Source organism: Mesoplodon densirostris, chromosome 8 (assembly GCF_025265405.1).
Source record: "Mesoplodon densirostris isolate mMesDen1 chromosome 8, mMesDen1 primary haplotype, whole genome shotgun sequence".
NCBI lineage: Eukaryota > Metazoa > Chordata > Mammalia > Artiodactyla > Ziphiidae > Mesoplodon > Mesoplodon densirostris.
This window is the reverse complement of record NC_082668.1, coordinates 78,154,774-78,177,849: the sequence shown is the minus strand read 5'-3', so window position 1 is coordinate 78,177,849 and position 23,076 is coordinate 78,154,774. Positions and strand designations below refer to the sequence as shown.

At 37.6% G+C, this 23,076-nt stretch overlaps 1 protein-coding gene across 1 annotated transcript in view; it reads right to left on the bottom strand.

Annotated features, from left to right (window-relative positions):
* The window catches only part of PKP4 (plakophilin 4), a 253,243-nt gene that overhangs the window by 103,304 nt on the left and 126,863 nt on the right, over positions 1-23,076 (bottom strand). Inside the window, exon 3 of the mRNA XM_060106074.1 lies at positions 15,165-15,277. Coding sequence (XP_059962057.1) covers positions 15,165-15,277 — 113 coding nt within the window. The remainder of the gene's footprint in view (positions 1-15,164; positions 15,278-23,076) is intronic.

Sequence of the window (23,076 nt, the reverse complement as noted above, 5' to 3'; positions counted from 1 at the left end):
GAGTCAAATGTATAACTGAACACTGTGGTGAACATTTTTGGTCTCATGACTGGCTCTATTTTGTTCTCACCCTTGTTTACTCAGTTCTTCATTCCACTCCTCCCTCATGCCACTTTACCATATTTTTGCACCCTTATAACATCTGTCTAAAATGGATTCCAGGAAAAGGTAAGATAAAAATAAATAATATTACAGCCAGTCTCTGAAAGAGAAAGTTATGTACTTGATGCACAGCAAAAACATTAAAGGAACAGGAAATATCAGATTAGCCCTTTAAACAATTCAAGTAACTTTCACAGGGACTAGAGGTGAACCCGCATTTCAGAAGATGTTAAATATTCTTTGACAAAAGCATTTTGTGTTACTGCTTTGAATCTATGAATAAAAGATCCAGAGGACCACATGGGAAGGGGAAGATCAAAAAGAATGTTGTACAAGACAAAAATGAGACAAACAGTTCTCTCTGGTATCTCCATAAATTATACAGGAAGCATGACTTCTGTTTAAGCCCATCCCACAACAGGTATTCCAACCAGTAAAAGTAGAAATCAGAATAGAAGGGTTTTCTAACATTTCAGATGACATCTGAAAGAGTGAAAGCAACTGAGATGAAAACAGTAACATGACTAAATACAAAACCAAACGCTCTTTCCTAAGTATTCTGCCATAACTTAGGATGCTATTTAGGCAAAGGGTCGAGCCTCAGAATAGACGGGCCACTGAGAAGTATTTGTGTTGAGGTCTACACAATGCTACTGTCTCCCTCATTTCTGTTCTTTCAAGTTCTTCCAAAGGCAAAGAAACAGAAAAGGAAAACAGTTATTAAAATTTAAGATAAAAAAAACCAAGAAAGAGCACACACACATATACTCCTTTTAGAAATATGTAAAACAATTCAAATCTTACATTTTTAAATAAAGCTGGCACTGGTAAGAAGCAGCGCGAGGGTCCTGTTTTTCTACTTGCTCTACAGGAGATGGAGCAGAGTTAACATGGGACTCAGCTGTAGAGATCTGTAGTAAGAGGTACACTGGCTGACATCCCAAACCCTTAAAATTCCTCATTATAAATAGTTCTGTTTATGATGCATACAATTTCATTTTGAATATTATTTAGGATATAAAATGCTTTGAAAAGCCTATATAAAAATTCACTTAAAAGCAACTTTAAGATATCATAAAATTAAATGTTTTATTAAATGTGTACCGACCACTCTTGATTATTTAGGCATTCAAAAGCAAATGATATATTCACATACGATTCTTTGATACTCATATAAAGACATTATCAAATCTGGTGTGTGTCTAAAGAATGATATTCACTTTCTGTCCATTGATTACCCAGAAGATTTTATTAAAAAATTTTCATAAACAGTAAAGTTTCTGTCATTTGTGGGGAAACTTTTCATTATGAGTGTGAAAAGGAAGAACATGACATATTTCTTAAAGTTCTGCTTTGCTTTTTGAGAAAAATAATGCTTCTCCCTGTAATAGCACTTTCAGCTCTTGATTCATGGACAAGCACCATAAATAGCTGTTTTAGTGCTGGAGGAGGAATGAATTCACATGTGGGGTAGAGTACAGACCCCGCATCATCAATAATTGTCCAGGAAGAAGAATGGATGCATAAGGATACAGTCAACATTTGGCAGAGCATATGCTAGGCTTCTAGGTAGCAAGACTTAACGAACCTAGCAAAGTGCTTCTAGAATGCTTTAAATCTCCCCTGAAAGCTCTCATGGATCCCTAATTTGTCCCACATCCCCTTTCCCACCCTGTTTCCTTCTCTTCTCTATTATCCCCCCACACATAATTATGCAAGGTTTCTAAACTACTGAATAGGGGAATGAAACGGAAAAAGGCCTGTTAGAATGAATGAGAAGGAAGGACAACAATGACAATGGAAAGTAAGGTCTCTTCAAACAGAATTCTTGATGTATAATGGGTGAGCCATAAACACTGCTCAGGCACTCTCCCCGGCAAATGGACAAGTGGCTGGACAAGACTGCTAAATTCCTAGCTTTAATACCCAGCATTCTCCTTTTAAGAAATATGAATGAAAAGAGGAACAATGGTTCGCAACGTGACACAAGTGGTTGGTCTGCTCTATCCTGCTTTCCCCTCTTTGCTCCCTCTCCCATTCATTGCCACAGTGAGCCCACATTATTGATGGAAAAGGCATTACAAAGTATATGGAGCATACTGTGTAGATTCATCATCTAATTTAACTTAAATAAATATTCTTCATTTGAACTACTGAAGAAAACATCGACCACTCAGATTTTTTAAAATATGACCTTCTTAAATTTATAAAAATGAAAAAAAAAGTTTTAACTATAATTTCAGTCAGAAAATTAAGAGCTGGATTACTTAATATTTAAACTTTTTGTTATACAGCATTTAAAACACACACTCACTGATATATAAAAGAAAACAGTATAATGAATCCCCTATGGATTCATCACCCAGCTTCAACAAATAAAAGGGAACATGTGGTCAACACTTACTTCATCTATACTTTTACCCACTGTTTTCTGTGCATTACTAGATTATTTTGAACCAAGTCTCAGGCATCTTATTACTTTAGATGTATCTCTAAATATAGAGACTTTTAAAAGACTATAACCACAATAACATTATCACACCTAAAAAAATTACCAGTAAAATTCTTCATATCAACCAATATCTAGTCAGTATTCAAAGTTCCTGTTTGAATTTTTAAAAACAGTTGCTTGAATCAAGACCAAAACAATGTCTACACATTGTACTTGGTTGCTATGCCTCTAAAAATTTCTTTTCATGCAGTCTCACCCTCCCTCTTACATCATTTTTTCCCTGTTTGAAATGATTTCAGTTGCCTTGCAAAATTCCTGATAGACTGGATCTAACTAACGCATCAGCAAAGTGTGTCGTTTAACCTGTTCCTCTGTCTCTGATTTCCTATGAATTGTTATTTATATCTAGATGGTTGAGCAATCTGGAGGCAAGAATGCATCCTAGGTGATGATATGCACTTCCCGTTGCATCATTTCAGAAGGCCAAAATTTCTGACTATCTTTGGTTTTGTAGAACATCTATCTTAGATCAGTGAGTTCAGGTGCTGTCAGCCTGATCCATTTATTGTAAAGTTTCTCATCATTTTTTCAGCTAAAGATTTTAGCAGCCATTGATGATTACTGATGTAGATACATTGTTTTGTCAGTGGTTGCAAAAAAAACTCACCCAAGATTTTAATTTCTAGACTTTGTTTTAATGTACTACTCTGGTCAATAGTAGTTTCTACCTTTGTATCTATGTTCATAAGGGATACAATACTGTTTCACTTACTATTTACAAATAAGTCTTTACTGAAAATTATTTTGCTAATGCTGCTCGGGAAATAGATATAAACCTGTATTTTGTACTTCCTAAGCACCAGTTCTTAGATGATCATTGATAATTTTGCTTGAATTTTCTCTGTGGCTCAAATAGCCTCATTATTGATAATGTACTAAAGCTGGGGGTAGATCAACCTTTAATTGGCGTGTTCTAAAGCAGAAACAACAGATCACAGGATCCTAGAATAATTGGCTGTTATTTGTTCTTTTCCAATAAAAAAAAGAAGGCTAGAAGAAATAAACACGTATACCCTAAAGACATTCTTCCTTGGCTTATAAGCAGTCCAATAATGCAAACCAAATGTTGTATCTAAACTATCTGACAGTGGTTAAAATGTGTAATTGTTTAATATAAGATTTTTAAGCTATGAAAATCTGTAGCCTACAGGCATTCTTCCTCTTCAGTTTTAGCGTGGCTCTCTCCCTATTTAACTGGGGAGTAACACAACAGCAGGGCAGAAAAATCTATGCAAAAACCAGATTAGATTGATTTGTTATTAAATAGATTGTGAAGCCTCAGGGAGGATAGCTATAATAACAATTCAGTCACTACAAAGTCTAGCAAACTTGTCAGCTGTTTTTCCCCGCCCTTGGCAGACATGCCATGTTCATTTTTATGGCAAGCTGATTAACGGCTAAAAATGCACTAATGGATGGCTCTCACTTTTAGGTGGATAATCACATTTCCAATTTCCTTTTCTATACATCATTGGATTAGAGCGTATACAGTAGTATATCTCTGAAGGGCTGAGGAAACATCTCATCACACACATCAGTCTTTCCCCTCTGTGTCCTTAACCTGCCAAATGGATTTAATGAGAATGGGAACTTAACACCAACCTTCCTTTATTTCATGGAGAGTAAAGGAATTAGATGAAGGAATGGCAAATTGCCCCCCCTTCCACATCCCAAATAATGAACTGCAGAGAGTACATTAGTGGCAATGTTTTTCAAGATTGTTTTCTAGAATCTTTGAATTAATACCTACATGACTTCTTGTAACATGTCTGTGATCAACCAAAAACAGAAAATAGAAGCCATGCCAAAGTTTCTACGAAGGAGAGACAAAATAGTGGCAGTGGAGATGGGGCTGGGGGCTAGGGGTTTTGTACTTGTCTTTGTATAGCAAGCAGTTTTGATACAGACTGTGTCTATCTGGAGTGGTGGAGTGGAGCTAAGTGGGTTGCCTAAGTCTTCTCAAACGAATTCTTGATACCCCAGTGGAAAACCAATAGAATAAAACTACTTTTAGGAGAAAATATCATCTTAATGTTAAAATCAGGTGTACAGTAATAATAAAAACCAAAGCAAACTAAAACACAAAAACAAACCTCGTGGAAACCCTGAACAATAAGCAGATAATGGGTACAAAACATCGACTCGCACAAATGTTTATTATATAACAGGTGCTCAATGGCTATTGTTCTCTTCCCTCTAATATAATTACAAAGAAGTATTTTCACCTAAGGATATGAGAATCAAAGACACCAAAGCAAGGCCTCCCTGGATAGAGTCAGGACAATGTAATCTGATCAACACACTGCTCTTCAAAAATAAAAATAATAAAATATAGACATATATTTTATGCTGCTACTAAGGTACTTTGTCATATGGCTAAATTACACACAATATTCCCTTCTACTAGACTGGAAATTCCAGGCTTCTGTATCTTTGTATCTCTACAATAAAGCAAAGGCATAACTATTTATTGAGTGAGTTTAGAGAAGACATCATAAACCTCTGCAGAAGAAAATAAATGCAGTCACTAAAGGAAATGTGGACATAGAAAGAGAAAGGAATGTTAGTATCATCTGTTTGGGCAGATTTGGAGAATTTGAGATCCATTATTATATATCACATATAGAGGGTTGTTTCTCCTACATATTTGTCATAATACTAAAGATTTATATTCTAAAAATAGATTAATATGGTATGCTTTGTGTTGTGATGTACCAAGGCCTATACTATTTTAGATGTATTGATATATCTCAGAGTTATTTCAGCTCGATAAAACTAATGATAGAACCAAAAAAAATAAAATAAACCAAATTACTCATTAGAAAAATGGGCAAAGGATATGACCATAAGCGGAAATGCAAATGGATCATAAGGATATGAAAAGATATTTAACCCAACTAGTCATCAAGAAAATGCAAAGTGAAATGAGATAACATTAGATTGGTAAAATTTAAAGACCCTGCCTAATATTAAATGTTGGCCAAAAAGAAAAGAGAGAGAGAGAGAAAGAGAGAGAACCTGGAACTTTTTCACACACTGCTTGAGAGGGTGCAATTGTTGAGGTACCTGAGAAAGCAGTTCAGCAAGATCTAGAAAAATTGAAAACATGCATTCATTATGCCCAAAGTATTCTACTTCTAATGATACCTCTTCTAGAGCCTCACACATGTAAACCAGGAGATAAGTCTCCAAATGTTCACTGCTACATTACTTAAAATACTTAAAAGTGGAACTTAAAGGTTCTTCAATAGGGGAATGGCCAAACAGTTTAATGTTCTATGACATAAATATATAACAGCAGTTAAAAAATAAACTAGATCTACACACATCAATATGAATAGATCTCAAACACTGAGTAGAGAAATCAAGATGCATAATGACACATAGATTATACCATTTGTGTATGTTAAAAAAGCACACAAAACATGGGCCATGGATGTATATGATGTATGTATATTATAAAAGTACACAAAGTAAGACTATATACTAGTTAATGCCTATTGGGAAGGGAGAATGGGGCAAAGAGGTCTTGAATTTTATGTTTAATATATTTTTATATAAAAAAGCCAAAATGAATTATCGATGCTTTTCAATTCTGGGATGTACTGAAATTTTTGTTATATCATTCTCTGTACTTTTTAGTATTTTTCACATTTCTCAAGATATAGATTAAAAAGTACAAAATAAATAATAAGAAAATATAGGATTAAAGTAATTATTAATTCCTATAAAGCAGTAAAGGTAAATTTTTCCAAAAAGCATCCTGATATATACTATGTGGCCTATTTAAATTACCTTATAATTTATCAAAATATACACATGGTTAAAAAAAACCTAATGACTAAGAGTGGGGACTAGTAATATAATTCTTGTATTGATTCAATAATTCATCACTGTTACATATTTTAGGAATAGTAATTATAGAATGTGAACCATGAAAAATTACAGAAAATGAAATAATGTTATTTTAATTAGAACAGTTCTTTAATAAATAATTAAATAATGGCATGGTACATATATTTTAGATGCATGGGCTTCTGAATTTTAAAAAGTATTTTCCTCTTCATTAATTAGGAAAATTCATACAGCTGGGCTGCCTCTATATTTAACCAAATGTATTAAAGTAGTCTTAATCTGAAACTTTGATGCTATAAACTTTGAACTATAAACTTGATCTCTTTCTGTGGTTCCTTCTAACCATATCTCCAACTTAACATTTTAAAATGCTCAGTTTAAGAAACAGGTAATTCACTTTGAAATATTTATTCACTATGATTAAGACATTTTGTTGTATAATGTTCTAGGTCCATAAAAGATTCTAATATTTATGAAAACTACTTGGCTTAAAATTCAAATTCAACATGGTCACATTCTTAGGTTAAAATAGGTTACCTTAATGGAATACTGGTTGAATTACCTTGGGCTCATGCCCTGCATAAGACTTAGTTTATGTAAGCTTAATTCAAATGTGTAGAGATAGTTGCCACTTGGATTTGTATGTCCCAGATGAAACAGGCTCGTGATCACAATGGCAATGTGCAGTAGCAATTAAAATGCTTTTTGGAAGAACTGTGCTTGAGCAAACTGCTCCAGAAAACGACTTCTGGAGAGATGCAGGTCAGCCACAGACTCATTTGTATCTTTCAGATGTGTTACTCTATTGTGTTAACACAGGAGAGTTGCATCATTAACATTCAGTGTCATTAAACTTGCTCAGAAGAGCATCCGCTTAATAAATATTCACTGTAGAGATCCCAAAGAGGGTTTCTGATAATTACATTCAAATATCAAATAGTTTATTCTTCAATTAGTCTGAATTCCAAATGAACATAAAGAGCTTTTATTTGTTTGACTATTAAGAGTCACTAGTGACCAAATACAATGCTAAGAAAGGAAATCTGATGAACTATATTCTGATAAACATCAGAGGACTCCCAAATAGCTTACCTACTATGCACTTAAAACTAACTCAGCTAGCTCAGCAATAGACAAGGATTTACCATAACAGAGAGCAAAGGAGAAAGAAAAGAAGGCGAGCCCCTGTGAGGGAGTAGGAGGATGGAGAGAGAGGCTAACTCTCAGTGCCTCTCCCCAGCCCCAAACTAAGAATGCCTGGAGCAGAACCCTTGGGATTTTCCCCTCGTAAAACCTGAGACATAGTAGCATTACTCTCAATTACCAAAAAGTGGAAACAACACAAATGCCCATTAGGTGATAAAAGAATAAACAAAATGTGGTATATCCATACACTGGAATATTATTTGGAAATAAAAAAAGGATGAGGGCTTCCCTGGTGGCGCAGTGGATGAGAGTCCGCCTGCCGATGCAGGGGACACGGGTTCGTGTCCCGGTCCGGGAAGATCCCACATGCCGTGGAGCGGCTAGGCCCGTGAGCCATGGCCACTGAGCCTGAGCGTCAGGAGCCTGTGCTCCGCAACGGGAGAGGCCACAACAGTGAGAGGCCCGCGTACCGCAAAAAAAAAAAAAAAAAAAGGATGAAGAACTGATACATGTTATAACATGGATGAACCTTGAAATTATCATGCTAAGTGAAAGAAGCCAGTCACAAAAGGCTATATATTTATGGTGCCATATATAGGAAATGTCCAGAAGAGGCAAGCCCATAGAGACAGAAAATAGATCATTGGTTCTCAGGGGCTGGGTGGGGGAAGGAAAAATGGAGGAGTGCTAATGGGTAGAGGGTTTCTTTTGGGGATGGTGAAAATGTTCTAAAATTAGATAGTGGTGATGATTGCAGAGCTCTATGAATATACTAAAAAATACTGAATCATATCCTTTAAAAGTATGAAGTTCATGATATATGAAATACATCTCAATAAAACTATTATTTAAAAAACTCAGGTTTTGGCCAGTGAGAGCACTGAAGGTCAAAGGGACAGAACTCTATCAAGCATCTTCCTGAAGCAGTACATTAAATAAGTAATACGCTGTCAAAACACAAACATTCAGTCTTTGCAAAGACTCTTCATTTTTAAAGAATGTTTCATTTGAGAAAGTTTATTTCACAATGACTTAAAAATATTTGCTGAAGAAAAGACCTGACCCATGAAAAAGGCTTTTCAGCTACTGTCAGCCCTACGGCATTTTTAGAATTTTTAATAGTATCAATGGAAGCCTGATGGGCACTAGCAGATGATCCTATAAACTGTAAAAAAAAAAAAAAAAAAAAGTCTGAATGGTAGTAGGGAATCAAATCTTTTCATTAAAAAATAACAGTTCTTTTCTTAAATGGCAATAAGAAGACTATTTGTCAAGACTGTATGACCTTTTTGAAACCATAAAGAATTCTATTTTAGCAGAGCTTTAAACTAACTGAAAAGGGAGAGATAATCTTAGGGAGAGTGTGAAGTTATTTAATTTTAATATTGCCACCCATTCCCCCCCTCATTCAGTTGATAGATATGGACAGGATTTTTCTCAGGGTCTAGAGTACTTCCTAACACCAATGGCAGCCAGCTAAAGTACAGACAATGTGAAGGGGCCAACTGCTTCCAAATGGCATAAACAAATTTTAAAACAATGTGCAAAAAATCAAAACAAAAATTAAAAACTAAGCTTCAATTCCAAAAGTTGTCATTAGTGTTTTCTACAATTAATAAAAGGTCCATCTTTTAAGTATCTCTTTTTGACTTCAATATAAATGAACGTTTAGTGCTTCATCTTAAGGAGCAGACAAGCTATGATTTACTTACAAGATAAAATATGTGGAACCAATTTCTGTGTCCCAAAGAAATAAACTCTCCTTTACCACCTACAACTTACCTATAAGTAAGTGAGAAGTGAAGTTTCTGTTCCTGGGCAATGGTAAGATTCTAAGCCTGTTATCAGAAATAGTTTTGAAATTCTGTACTATAGAATTTCAGAAATAATTTCTTGAATTCTGAGATGATCGTATTTATATTTACTGACTTTTCAATTTGAACTATATTTTCTTCTCCTTCCACAGTTTCTGTTACCCAAGCTGAACCACTAGTGTAATGTCTCTGCTTGGATGAAACACGCAACACAGGCCATGTCTTGTACACTCGAAGACTGAATGTGCCTTGTTGTAGTTCCCCTGGCCAAGTCTCCTGCACCCACCGAGTGCAGCTTGCCATGGGAAGGCTGTAGTGACCTCTAACCACTGCTAAATTAGCATCCCTTGGGTGCATCTCCAAGCTACTTTTCTCCTTGAGAATTCCTCAGACAGGTGGGAGCCATTAAAAGTTAGAACTGGCATATCAAAGTGGGACTTTAGGAACAAGACGAAAAGTTGGCCGGAGGGAATTATCTCACACTTAAATTTTTTTGGAAGAGAATGAAATGTGGCAAACGTTAAAAAGTGGTTGCCTCTTTTTCCGGGTTAATGGAAATGTTCTACATTTCAATCATGATGGTGGTTATACAACTACATGCCAAACTGCCAAAAATCATAAAACTGTATGCTACAAAGGGTGAATTTTACTGTAAGTAAATTACACTTCAATAAACCGGACCTAAAAATAAAGTGGCTATCTCTGAATGGTAGAATTACGATTTTTCTCTTTATACTTCCTTGAACTTTACAAATTGGCTAAAATGAGCATTATGTAACTCCAGTCAGTTAAAAAGTTAGAATACTGTTTTGGCCACACTTGTCCCCTTCTGTGCCCTTGGGAGTGTAGGTAGGCAGGGGAAGTCCCCTTGCTGTCACCCCATCCAGTGAAGTCTAAAGCAGGCTAAGGTGAGAGCAACACTCCATTGATGATACTGCAAAGAGAAAAAGAATAAATCCTACATTCATCAAAATTTGGATTTGAAGGTTGTTGCTCAGCCCATGGGGTGCAAGAGGTTTAAAGGGCATTATTTTCCTCTGAGGTGCCTGTGCTATGAGATTCTCCTGAGATGCACTGTACATACCTCTGCATCCCCTGAGGACCATTTCTGTTGCCAAGGCATGCATAACGTGCACCTGCACGGTGACCTGCAACACAGGACCTCTCACATCTTGGTACCCATTGCCACCCATGACTCTAAAAAGTTCTGCAGACAGAAGTCATCATGGCATGCTGCTTGCTTGGAGAACCCGAAATTGATCCATCCATCTACATATGCTAACTATCATCCTCCAGCCAAACTGGAGCAACAGAATGGGCCTCCTGGAGAACTGCTTTTAGCTAAGCTGCTTTTCCATCCATTTATATTGTATTTAACAACAAAAGAAAGAACCCCTATGAGTCTGATTTTATAATTTAGAAACTACAGAGGACGCTGTTTGCCTCATCACGCAGTGCTCTCAACAGCAACTCACAAGAGAAACCACTCAAGTCTCAGCCCCAGGGACAGTAAATCCTCCTGAGCAACCTGGTTTGTTTTTATCTTCCAGACACTTTGAATCATGTAATTCATTAGTGTTTTTTTCTTTAGCCCGGCTACCAGGACACCCAGAGCCAAAGTGGCTCTCTACTTTAAGCCAATGCATGCAATACTGACAACATATATTTTGTATACTATTTTAACCTTGGCTTCATCTTATCTTTCTAGTCTTTATTTTATCTTTGCCCCAATTCCCTCACTCCATTGTTGGCTTTTGTGTTTTCTAAAAATGTTCCAAATACATGTGGAGAGGTAAAATATTAAATAGTACATAGATAACTATAGTGTACTCAGTACAAATGCAGAAATGCTGTAACTTTTCAATAAACTGATTCCACACCCTACTTTCTATGAGGTGAAATACTGAATATATAAATAACTATAGTACACTCAAAACAAATGCAGAAAATCGGTATTTTCTCTATTAACTGATCCCAAGGCCCACTTTAAATGAGGTAAAAAATTAAATATATAAATATCTATACTATACTCAGTATAAATACAGAAAAGATATAATTTATCGACTATATCGATAGCCTATCTTTAATCAGGTGAAATAGTGAAATAGATGACTATTAAATGCACAGGTAACTACAGCGTACTTGGTACAAAGGCAGAAAGTCTGTAGCTTCTTTATTAACTAATCCCATAGCTCCCCTTCAGGGTTTCTCAATTTGCAGTGATTATTTGTGGTCTGATATACCATCTTTGGGTACAAGCACCATCAATTCCAGATTAAGGATCATTGTATACTGTTATTGCTGGTGTTATTACTTATGTTATTAATGCTTTTTTGCAGTAAATAAAACAAATAAAAATCATATTAGAAATGGGGTTTTTTATTGCTACTTTGTTTAGAAGACTACTACTTCCAAAGAGTCACTAATAGAAAAGCAAGCAATCATTTTAATTTTTGATAAAGGAGTCAAGAATATACAATGGAGAAAAGATAGCCTCCTCAATAAGTGGCGCTGGGAAAACTGGACAGCTACATGTAAAAGAATGAAGTTAGAACACTCCCTAACACCATACACAAAAATAAACTCAAAATGGATTAAAGACCTAAATATAAGGCCAGACACTATAATACTCTTAGAGGAAAACATAGGCAGAACACTCTATGACATAAATCACAGCAAGATCCTTTTTGACCCACCTCCTAGAGAAATGGAAATAAAAACAAAAAGAAACAAATGGGACCTAATGAAATTTAAAAGCTTTTGCACAGCAAAGGAAACCATAAACAAGACCAAAAGACAACCCTCAGAATGGGAGAAAATATTTGCAAATGAAGCAACTGACAAAGGATTAATCTCCAAAATTTACAAGCATCTCATGCAGCTGAATATCAAAAAAACAAACAACCCAATCCAAAAATAGGCAGAAGACCTAAATAGACATTTCTCCAAAGAAGATATACAGATTGCCAAAAAACACATGAAAGGATACTCAACATCACTAATCATTAGAGAAATGCAGATCAAAACTACAATGAGGTATCACCTCACACCAGTCAGAATGGCCATCATCAAAATAATCTACAGACAATAAATGCTGGAGAGGGTGTGGAGAAAAGGGAACCCTCTTGCACTGTTGGTGGGAATGTAAATTGGTACAGCCACTGTGGAGAACAGTATGGAGGTTCCTTAAAAAACTAAAAATAGAACTACCATACGACCCAGCAATCCCACTACTGGGCATATATACCCTGAGAAAACCATGATTCAAAAAGAGTCATGTACCACAATGTTCATTGCAGCTCTATTTACAATAGCCAGGACATGGAAGCAACCTAAGTGCCCACTGACAGAAGAATAGATAAAGAAGATGTGGCACATATATACAAGGGAATATTACTCAGCCATAAAAAGAAACGAAATTGAGTTATTTACGGTGAGGTGGATGGACCTAGAGTCTGTCATACAGAGTCAAGTAAGTCAGAAAGAGAAAAACAAATACTGTATGCTAACACATATATATGGATTCTAAAGAGAAAAAAAAAATGGTTCTGAAGAACCTAGGGGCAGGACAGGAATAAAGACACAGAAGTAGAAAATGGACTTGAGGACACGGGGAGGGGGAAGGGTAAGCTGGGACGAAGTGAGAGAGTGGCATGGACATATATACACTACCAAATGTAAAACAGATAGCTAGTGGGAAGCAGTCACATAGCACAGGGAGATCAGCTCGGTGCTTTGTGACCACTTAGAGGGGTGGGATAGGGAGGGTGGGAGGGAGATGCAAGAGGGAAGAGATATGGAGATATATGTATATGTATAGCTGATTCACTTTGTTATAAAGCAGAAACTAACACATCATTGTAAAGCAATTATACTCCAATAAAGACGTTAAAAAAAGAAAACCTAGCAATCATTTTAATCATTAAGATTTTGAAAATATTCTCAGCAATGCATATTGCAAATGAACTGCCAAAGGCAGTTGTGCAGCTCACTTTTTAGGACACTTCCTAAATAAATACATGCAGAGGCCCAGAGTCCGTACTGTAAAATGGGAACACGTCATGGCAGGGTTAAAAATTTAACTAAATCAAACAATATGAAAGGTAACCAGTTTTCAAATTCCCCATCTTGCTGACTAAACTTACTCCCATGTAAGAAGGACCTGAATCCGAAGGAAGTCTCCTGGCTGGAAGCAGTGATGGTGCTTATAATTTTCCTTTAGCAAATCAGAAATGGCTGATGGGAAAGAGGGCTGGGGTCTGAGAGCTATTTTCTCTATCTTTAGATTCTGGTTCTGAGACTGATGGTGGGGACTGACAGGCACAAGGGGGTCTCTCAAGTGACACAATAAAAACCTATGCTCCCTTCACTAACACTGTTTTCTAATGGGCTCTTGCCAGTGTGTAAACCTGGTGGTCACAGAGCAGAGTTCTTCTTAAGGTCCACTGAAAAGCACACTGAAACGTGTGAAGAAGGCAGATATGAGAAAGGGTGAATGCCAAGTAGGTGACCTCATGGTAAAGCATCCTTTCCTAAGGAACTTAAATCACACTGGGCTTAAGTTTCATTATTTATTCAAAGAACACTTAGCAGGGTGCCTGCCTGCTGAGCCCCAGGCACTGTGCCAGGGCTGCGGTGAGCTTTAGCTTCTCATAGGAGGCTAATACCGGCACAGAGGAACCGTTATGAGAGTTCGGATGAAGAGAGATGACTTTCCTGGAGAACTGTGGGAAAGGCTGTACGAACGGGTTAGCACTTACCTGGGGGCATCAAGAATACATGAGAATCCAACGTGAGCCGGGAGAAGGGCAATCAAAGTGGATCAATTATCATTCCAACCAGAGTTCACTGAATAAAGAAACCCACCTTACTTCATAACCATTAAGATTCCATAATAGACTCCTGTCTTGCTGCCTGGCCTCTCTTCTTTCTGACCTACACCCTACACTATCAGGACAACTGCTTCCAACTACAGCAATGTGTTTCAACCTGTCTCCTTTACACACCTAATGAAGGTGACACTCATCATCACCTGGTTCCCGGTCCTCCACAATCAAATGCCAGCTTTACTCTTCCAACCTCATAAGCCACTAGGTCCTTTTAGTACACATCCTAGAAATTACCAAGACTCTTGGAACTCCAGTACAGCAGTGCAAGATCATACACACTTCTGCACATACTTTCCCTCTTTCTCTGAGCCCGGTTTCCATTTCTGCAGGACCCACTCACTCACCCGACATTGACTGAATAAATTGTAAATTTATTCAGTATTCAATTTATTCAGTAAATTGAATGCGTTTTTCAAAGTTAGATAAATGTTATCACTTAGAAATATTTAGAACTTAGAAATATTTAACTTAGAAATATTTCTTAGTTTAAAAAAATCAATATCAGGTTTTCAAAGCCAATTAGCTTCGCCAAATAATTAGCAATTAATTGTTGAAAACATTCATTAACTTTGTCTACCTATAAGAAATCAAATTTCTAAAGGTAGCATAGTAGCTTTTGCTAGAGAGGCATACCAGTGCTGTATAAAACACTTCAAGCACAGGATTGAAAGATAATCAATATTACAAGAGGTTTCTCAAAATTAGAATAAATTGACATTTTTGGTATCGATTTCAGGAAAGCCAGTTAACAGTGACAACACTAAAAGCATCATTTGCTGCATCTAGGACAACTTAATAATGTGTGACTTGAAGGCGTGTAAGAAAATAGAGCCATCGGCCCTGTACCTGGTGCTGGCGATGCTTGGTGATTCTGCTCCAAGCCTACATCTTTCTAGCTGACTGGCAACAATCTGCCTTTCCACCTCCAGTTCTCGGGTTAGTCGCTGAAACTGAAGCTCCTGTGATTCAAGGAAATAGAAGGCATATAAGGCACCAGGTTTGCTTAGGCAGATACATGAATTCATGTACGTCACAGGAAACACAGGAACATGCCCGTAATGTAACACTACAGTGTGGCCTTATGAGATTAGGGTTTTGAATAGAACTGCGGGTCTAAACGACCTACTAATTTGTAGCTTTTACAAACTTCATTTGAAACTGAAAACATGTAGACCTTTATTTGGCCTTTTTTGTTGGTGGTGGTGGTGGTTCTAAATGAGGTCTTCAAACTGTACTTTTGCTCCAGTGATGTATTAAAATAAGGTTTGCAGAGTCTTCACTCGATGTGCCTACATTAGAGGCACACCAACCAATACAGGCTCTTCATCCTCAACAGCCAATTCTTCCATCCCTCATACTGTATGTTAGCACAGCATTAAAAAAAAAAAGTAAATTCCTGTGATGAGAATCACTTGACCGTATTTGATACAAAGCCTTTCCATTGTTAAGAAAAAAAATCATTACAATCCCACAAAAAAGTCTTGCTATATTTATCTATAATACATTTTTCCTATTGTCACAAATGCATTCATGTGTCACTTCATGAAGGGACAAGAGAAAAAATAATGAAAAAGTCTGAGCCATAATATAGAATTTAAAATTGTATTAAAAAGCTGGAAAGATCGTCTCAAGAAATTATATTCTACATTCTACGATGCATCATGAAGGCCAGTATTCTATTCTAGGAGAAATGTTTTAACACTCTTTGTACTTATCTCATTGTTATCTTGACAGGATTTTAATAAATAGAAAGCAGGCCATTCCATAAAATATCTATACATCAGGGCCTCCCTGGTGGCGCAGTGGTTAAGAGTCCGCCTGCCGATGCAGGGGATACGGGTTCGTGCCCCGGTCTGGGAGGATCCCATATGCCGCGGAGCGGCTGGGCCCGTGAGCCATGGCCGCTGGGCCTGCGCGTCCGGAGCCTGTGCTCCGCAACGGGAGAGGCCACAACAGTGAGAGGCCCACATACCGCAAAAAGAAAAAAAAAAAAAAAAAAAAAAATCTATACATCAAATCAAGTATACTCTAAAGGCTTTAAGCCACAAATAACATCTCCAGTAACACCTTAAGCTCCCTTGTACCATATTAACTCCTTATAAGTCTACCCAAAGCAAATGCTGAACTTTAAGTGGTTTAATTGGACACTGACTCCTGGTTCAAAATACCAGACAGATGAACCCTAAGTCTAGGAGCTAATCAGAACTAAAACTACCTTAGTTTTGTTTATAATAATAATATTACTGACAACATAATAGTATTTACGACAATGTATATCTGCCATGCAAACAAAAATAAAAAACAATTTAATTGAAAAGTGTATTAACTCCCTGTGGAATCAGGCAAATGTGCAGTTACTTGACAGCATTGGCTGTGCAAATTTTACAAACTATTCCTAGAATAATTCTTAAGAAAGAGTCTGTGAACTCCTTATTGCTTTCTGATATTGAGAGTCCTTTTCTAATGAGCCCAGTTGGTGTGGGCGTATAGGGCAGTGCCTGAATGAATAATAGTTGGCCCAATAATGCCATACCATAGGATCATAATGGGTAAGTGGGACACTGCCTACATCTGCTTAACACTTCCTAGACCACAGGCTTTTGATAAATGTTCGGCAACAAAAGACCAGATAGATAATAACTGCACAACATTCAGTACCAGGCTAAGATCATTGATTTTAAGGACAAAGAGTATTATGTTTACTTCACACTTAGTCTTTCTTTGTCCTTAAACAGCATCATAGTTTTTGTGATACGCTTCCATTCTTTCAATTATTTTACTCAATTGTCTTATTATACACATCTTTTCCTGGAAGACTGGCTGCTTGGATCAAGCTGGGCCAGGAAAGGACCATCTGTGAATCTCAAAGTATTCCCCAAGCCATCACATAACTTTTGTGTTCTCAGTTCAGTGGCTACTAGGGATTGAGGGCTGGAGGGTTTTCTTCATTTCGGGATAGCCAAAAGTTACCAGGGTAGGATTGAGGCATGTTTCAAATTAGAACATTAAAAAAATTTCCATTCATAGAAAAAAAATACATTTTAGTGGATTTTAAAAATCATATTTGTAGCTGCCTATGGCCTTTTGAGCATCCTTTCAAAGAAATGGTTGGGAAATATCCTGCTTGAAGGCACAGGTTGGAACTTAATGACCCATAATTCCTTCCCTTAGAAGCAGAGACAGACGACTTGGGCTCTGCCGAGAAGATGCCAGACTGTGACTTGGATGCTGAAACCAAGACGCTGACATCAGAAAATATGAAGCTCGTTTTCTCTTTCTTTCACCTTCTTGCTGTACTCCTTGCAGTAGGACTCAAGGTCAAGTTTCTGACATGGAAATGACCTCCACACAAAGTATGTTTATACTTGGTGGCAGTGGCAGTGTTTACTTGATTTGGACACTGTTCCTGGGAGTTTAGTCTCAAGGTTTGTTCTCCAGTCCCGGCAACAAATGTGGGAATTCACTAATAACCACCTAATAAGCACTTTTTTCCCCCTGCATAATTAGCCATGTCAGTCTCTTTTTCTTGCAACTAGAAACTCTGACATACCGCTAGAAACCATTTACAGTTGTCAAGTTGCTAGAAGAGCCTCTGTACCCAAGATGCAGCTACATATTTTTAGAAGTTGGGTAATTCCTTTAACACTCATATGAACTGAGTAAAGTCTACACTGTATCCCTCCTGGCTGTGGAGCCCATAATATTGAACATCACTGGCTACTTTTATTAAAACCATTTTACCCACTATTTGCCCACACTTCTCACAAGTATGACATCATTAAAGCCCCCAAAGCAGACTCTCAGGAAGCTGTAAAGCATGGAATCTATAAAGGTTATCTAATACCTGTGGATATTTACAAGTAAAATATATATATGCTTTGTTATAAAATTATTAATACTACTTCTACAGAATACAAATAAAACTCCCGCATGTGACTGGCACCAAGATGAATGAGTAGGATATAAATATTTGACAATTCTGTCTCTACTGGCTTCTTAGACTGACTGACAAGGAAGACAGTATTACACAGTCATATAAAAACACATCTAATGATTTCCAAAGTAACACTCATTAAGATGATTATGCTGTGATACCATCCATAAATTTAAAATTTTAATATTTTATCCTCTAAACATAGTGTGTGAAGGCTGATCTTTACTGCAGCATCCAAAACTGGGCATCTAAATTATAGGGGGATCCTTTGAGAAGAGCAAGGAAATAATGTTAAAAGCATTGGCCAATGATTAGTACATGACAATTTCCTCTTAAACTCTGTCAAACAAGACCATAATCAAGCTTAGAAAGAAAGCCAAGCCTACGAACATACTATAAAAGTGGAGTCAGTTCATATGTGTTTGGAAGCTTTTGTTTATATTTACCTCATCTCTCTCAGTAAGTATATTGATAAATATTCTCTGAGAGTCAAGGGAACAGAAGGAAACAAAGATTCACTTGCATGATCTTGTATGGTAGACAGAAACGCATGGCCTGAGCAGGCCCAAGGAAGGACTCAATACCCCAGTGGTCAGTGCCTTCAGGGGGCCCTCAGATGCAGAGAATCTCCTTGACCAAGGAAATTGTACCTTTCTGGGCAGGCTGCGTGCAGCCACTGATTGAGGTGAGAATATAAAAGCCGGGTCCAGATTTGCTTCAGAGCTTTCCATGGGCTTGACTGCCTGGCATGGTATTTGGACCTCTCCCCTGCCCAAGCCTGCTTTTCCTTGCCCTCACCTCCACAAGTGCTGATCTATAATAAACATTCTGCGTGCAAAACTCCACTCCAGTGAGAACCCAGCCTGGGACAGTATTGTTTTTGGATTCCTTTTATATAATGATAGAAGTTTTCTCTCACTCTTAATTTTTCAATACTGTGAGATGCTTTAAATGTACTGAAAAAGTATAAACAATAATACAATGAGCTTTGGCAAAGCTGATCCAGCTCTAGCAAATCTTACTATTTTGCTACATTTGCTTCAGGTTTTTTGAGAAATAAAATAGTACAGATACAATGGAATCCCCTGGTTTCTTCTTCCTGGATCTTATTTCTCTCTCTTCTTCCCTCTCCAGAAGAAACCATTATCTTGAATTTGGTGTTTAATATTCACATGAGTATTTTATATTCTTACTACTCCATATATACAGATCCATAAATAATATATAGTATTGTTTTGCATATTCATGCAATTTATATCAATGGTATACTACACCCAGTGTCTGCAGACTGGTTTTATTATAATACGATTTTGAGATTTATCAGTATCAGTACACATAGATCTAGCTCATTTATTTCCATTGCTCAACAGTATTCTATTGTACAACTACAGCACAATATATTTATATGTTCTCATAATGATGAGCCCTTGGGCTGCTTCCAATTTTGTGCAATTATAAGCACACTGCAAAATACTGCAGTGTATAAATCATCTTGTGCACATGTGCCAGACCTCTCCAGTAGAGACGTAGACATGGAATTGTTGGGTTGAAGGCTACGCATATCTTCAAGTTTACTTGATAACGATTATCAAATTACCTTCCAAAGGAGTTGTACCAATTTACATTCCAGTCAGCAGTGTATGAGAGCTCCAGTTTCTGTACATTTTCACTGATACTGATTTGCATGTTGGGGCTTAAATTTCCTTCCTTCCTTCCTTCTCTCCTTCCTTCCTCCCTCCCTCCCTCCCCTCCTTCTCTCCCTCCCTCTTTCCTTCCTTCTCTTCCTCCCTCCCTTCCTTTCTTTCTTTGTAATCTGACAGGCATGGGGTGCTACCTGGCATTTATTTTATTTTGTATTTCCTTGCTAACCAACATCTTTTCATATGCTTATTGGCCATTTAGGTACCCTCTCTCACAGGTATCATAAACTCTCAGGGGGATACTTTCTCCCTACTACCAGCACCCAAGCTTGTCCTCTTCTGGGGGACAGGTTTCTCAACACCCTTGTACTAATGCTGTAGCTCTGTAAAGTTTTATGTTTGGCCAAGGGATATCCCATTAGACTCCCCATCTTGGGCAGCCCTCAAAGGGCACATGGCATTTGACATCGAATGGCATGCTCAAGATCACCTAGGTTTTGACACATACCTTCAAGGTGGAAGCCAGGTTTACTGCTTACTTAGCTTAGGAGTCTCACTTTCATTTTGGTTTTTGTTTCTGTGAGTACTTTACTTCCTTGGCAGCTCAGCCTTGCTTTTAAAAAGACAATTTAAATACTTTATTCAGTATACATATTTAGTTTCTTTCAGTGGGGAGACCGGTTAGGGCATTGAATATGCCAGAAATGGGAGTCTCCGCAGCTTTTTCATATTTTCTCTTAATTTCTCTGAGAGTTTCTCAGTATTTCTTTCAATTCACTATTTCTCTGTTTGCCTTGTGAAGAGTTTATCTCATCTATTATTCACTTTTTTCCAATGACAACGTTTTCCATTTCTGAGACTTCTAGCTGAGACTTCTGTTCCTGCTGTTCATTTGGAGTGAAACCTCTACCTTTACCTAAACTCCAGGTACCTCAGTCCTAAATGCGACCTTAAACTGGTGATTCAGTGTTTTTTCTAAACAGAAATAATACTGCATACCTAGTCATGTCTCCTGCTACTGGCTTCCAGAAGCCCAGGAAGCTTCCAGCATTAGGTCCTTCCACTCCCATCTCTTTCAATAAGCAGGAAGTGCTCCATCCCAGACCTCAGCTCCAAGGACTCTGGTGCTGGCACTAAAAACAGGGCATACTTCACCCTCTTGTGGCCTCCTAGCCCCTCTCACCTTCATTAAATCCTCACTGATGGCCAGCAGTGACATATCTCCTGACCCTTTCCAACTGTGCCCTATGGAAGCCTGGTTCCAGTCTGCAAATTCTGTTCATAAACTCTTCATCTTTTACTTAGAATATTCTCTGTCTCAGGGTTACTAAGAAGACTCTCCACCTACAGACTTTAGTTGAAATGTAGTTCTTTCCTGAAAATACTGCTTCTTCTGACCTCTGTCTGGTGAAGACTATTCATTCTTCACACATCACAGCTGAGGTGCTCCAGAGAAGGAACCTGGCCTTCCCCTGGTTCCTCACTACCTCTACTTATTAGCATGAAGTTTTATATAATATTCCTCACTGTCTTCCTGTCAGTAGAATCTGTAATCATATTCTCACTTACATTCTTTTTTTTAAAAAGGCTTATTTATTTATTTTTGGGGCTGCATTGGGTCTTAGTTGCAGCATGAGGGATCTTCGTTGGGGCATGCGGGATCTTTCATTGAGGCACGGTCTCTTTGTTGTGGTGCTCGGACTTCTCTCTAGTTGTGGTGTGCGGGTTTTCTCTTCTCTAGTTGTGGCACATGGCTCCAGGGCATGTGGGTTCTGTAGTTGTGGCACGCAGGCTCCAGAGCATGTGGGCTCTGTAGTTTGCAGCACGCAGGCTCTCTAGTTGAGGCGTGTGAGCTCAGTAGTTGCGGCACCTGGGCTTAGCTGCCCTGTGGCATGTGGGATCTTAGTTTACTGACCAGGGATCAAACTCACGTCCCCTGCATTGGAAGGTGGATTCTTTACCACTGGACCGCCAGGGAAGTCTCGTCCACTTACATTCTTACATTAGTACGCTGTGTTCCCTCTTTCCTTAGATGCTAGAAACAATTATTCTTCCAAACTTGTGCAAAAGCTCATTGGGGGTCATGCCATCCAACTACAGTTGCCCACTTGTATCACTAGCATCTATTTACTTCAGGTTGTTCTAACTGATTCACTAATTCAGGAGTGGCTACAATAGTTACTACCACTATGACAATGACAATTAAGAAACAGCAGTAGGCATTCCTATCAGGCCATTACTGATGACACCCTCAACTTCCTGTCCCACATTTATGTTAATCCTCAGTCCTCTTCCAGGCTTGGTAGAGGAGTGTCCCCTTCCTGTCTAAGGCCAGACTCTCTATGCCCTCTTGCCTCTTCCAGGATCTTGCTTCTCTTTCCCGAATCGTCAGTGTTTCCTCTCAGTTTAATGCTTAAATCTTCTCATCAGAAAACATCTTCTTGACCTCAGGACTCCTCAATCTCTGTTTCCTTCCCATTTGACCTATACTACCTTTTAGTGAATATTTCTCTTTAAATTGACTCCTTTTTAAGACAAGACAGTATCATTCTAGCATTAAATCATTGAAATCCTGGTTTCTAATGCTTTTATATAATTTTAATATAAATTAAAACACATAATTTTTAAAGATGTTCATCTGTGTATTAAAAACCCATTCACATCACAGTACATGTACAGCACACCAGGGGTCAACATATATTTCCATGTCTATACATCTCAGCAGCAAAGTACTGAGTACTGGTTAGACTGAAAGAAGTAAACTGACAAGGTCATTATTTGATACAATCAGTGCTTAAGTAAGAAATAATTTTTATTTCAATCACTGTTGCTTAAAAATCTTCCAATAATAAATAATTTACCTTTCTAATTTAGTATGGTGAAAGTTTTATATCACTAAAAGATCAATCATCACTGAATAATAATGTTAGATTTTTAAGGTGCAGAGAATTTCACAGTATATGTTCTATATCAGGATATACTATAGCATTTTTTTTCTTTTGCATGTTAAAAAGATGAGTAAATTATAGTCATGATCATATATTTGATGCTCTTGAGTCAGGCCTAGAGAACTACTTTAAAAATGAGTATTTAAGAGCTAGTAAGAAATCCTCAAAGCATCCCAGATTCCATTCCCAAATCTAGGCTGATACCAAAACCAAATCAGTCATATCCTGAAAGGGTC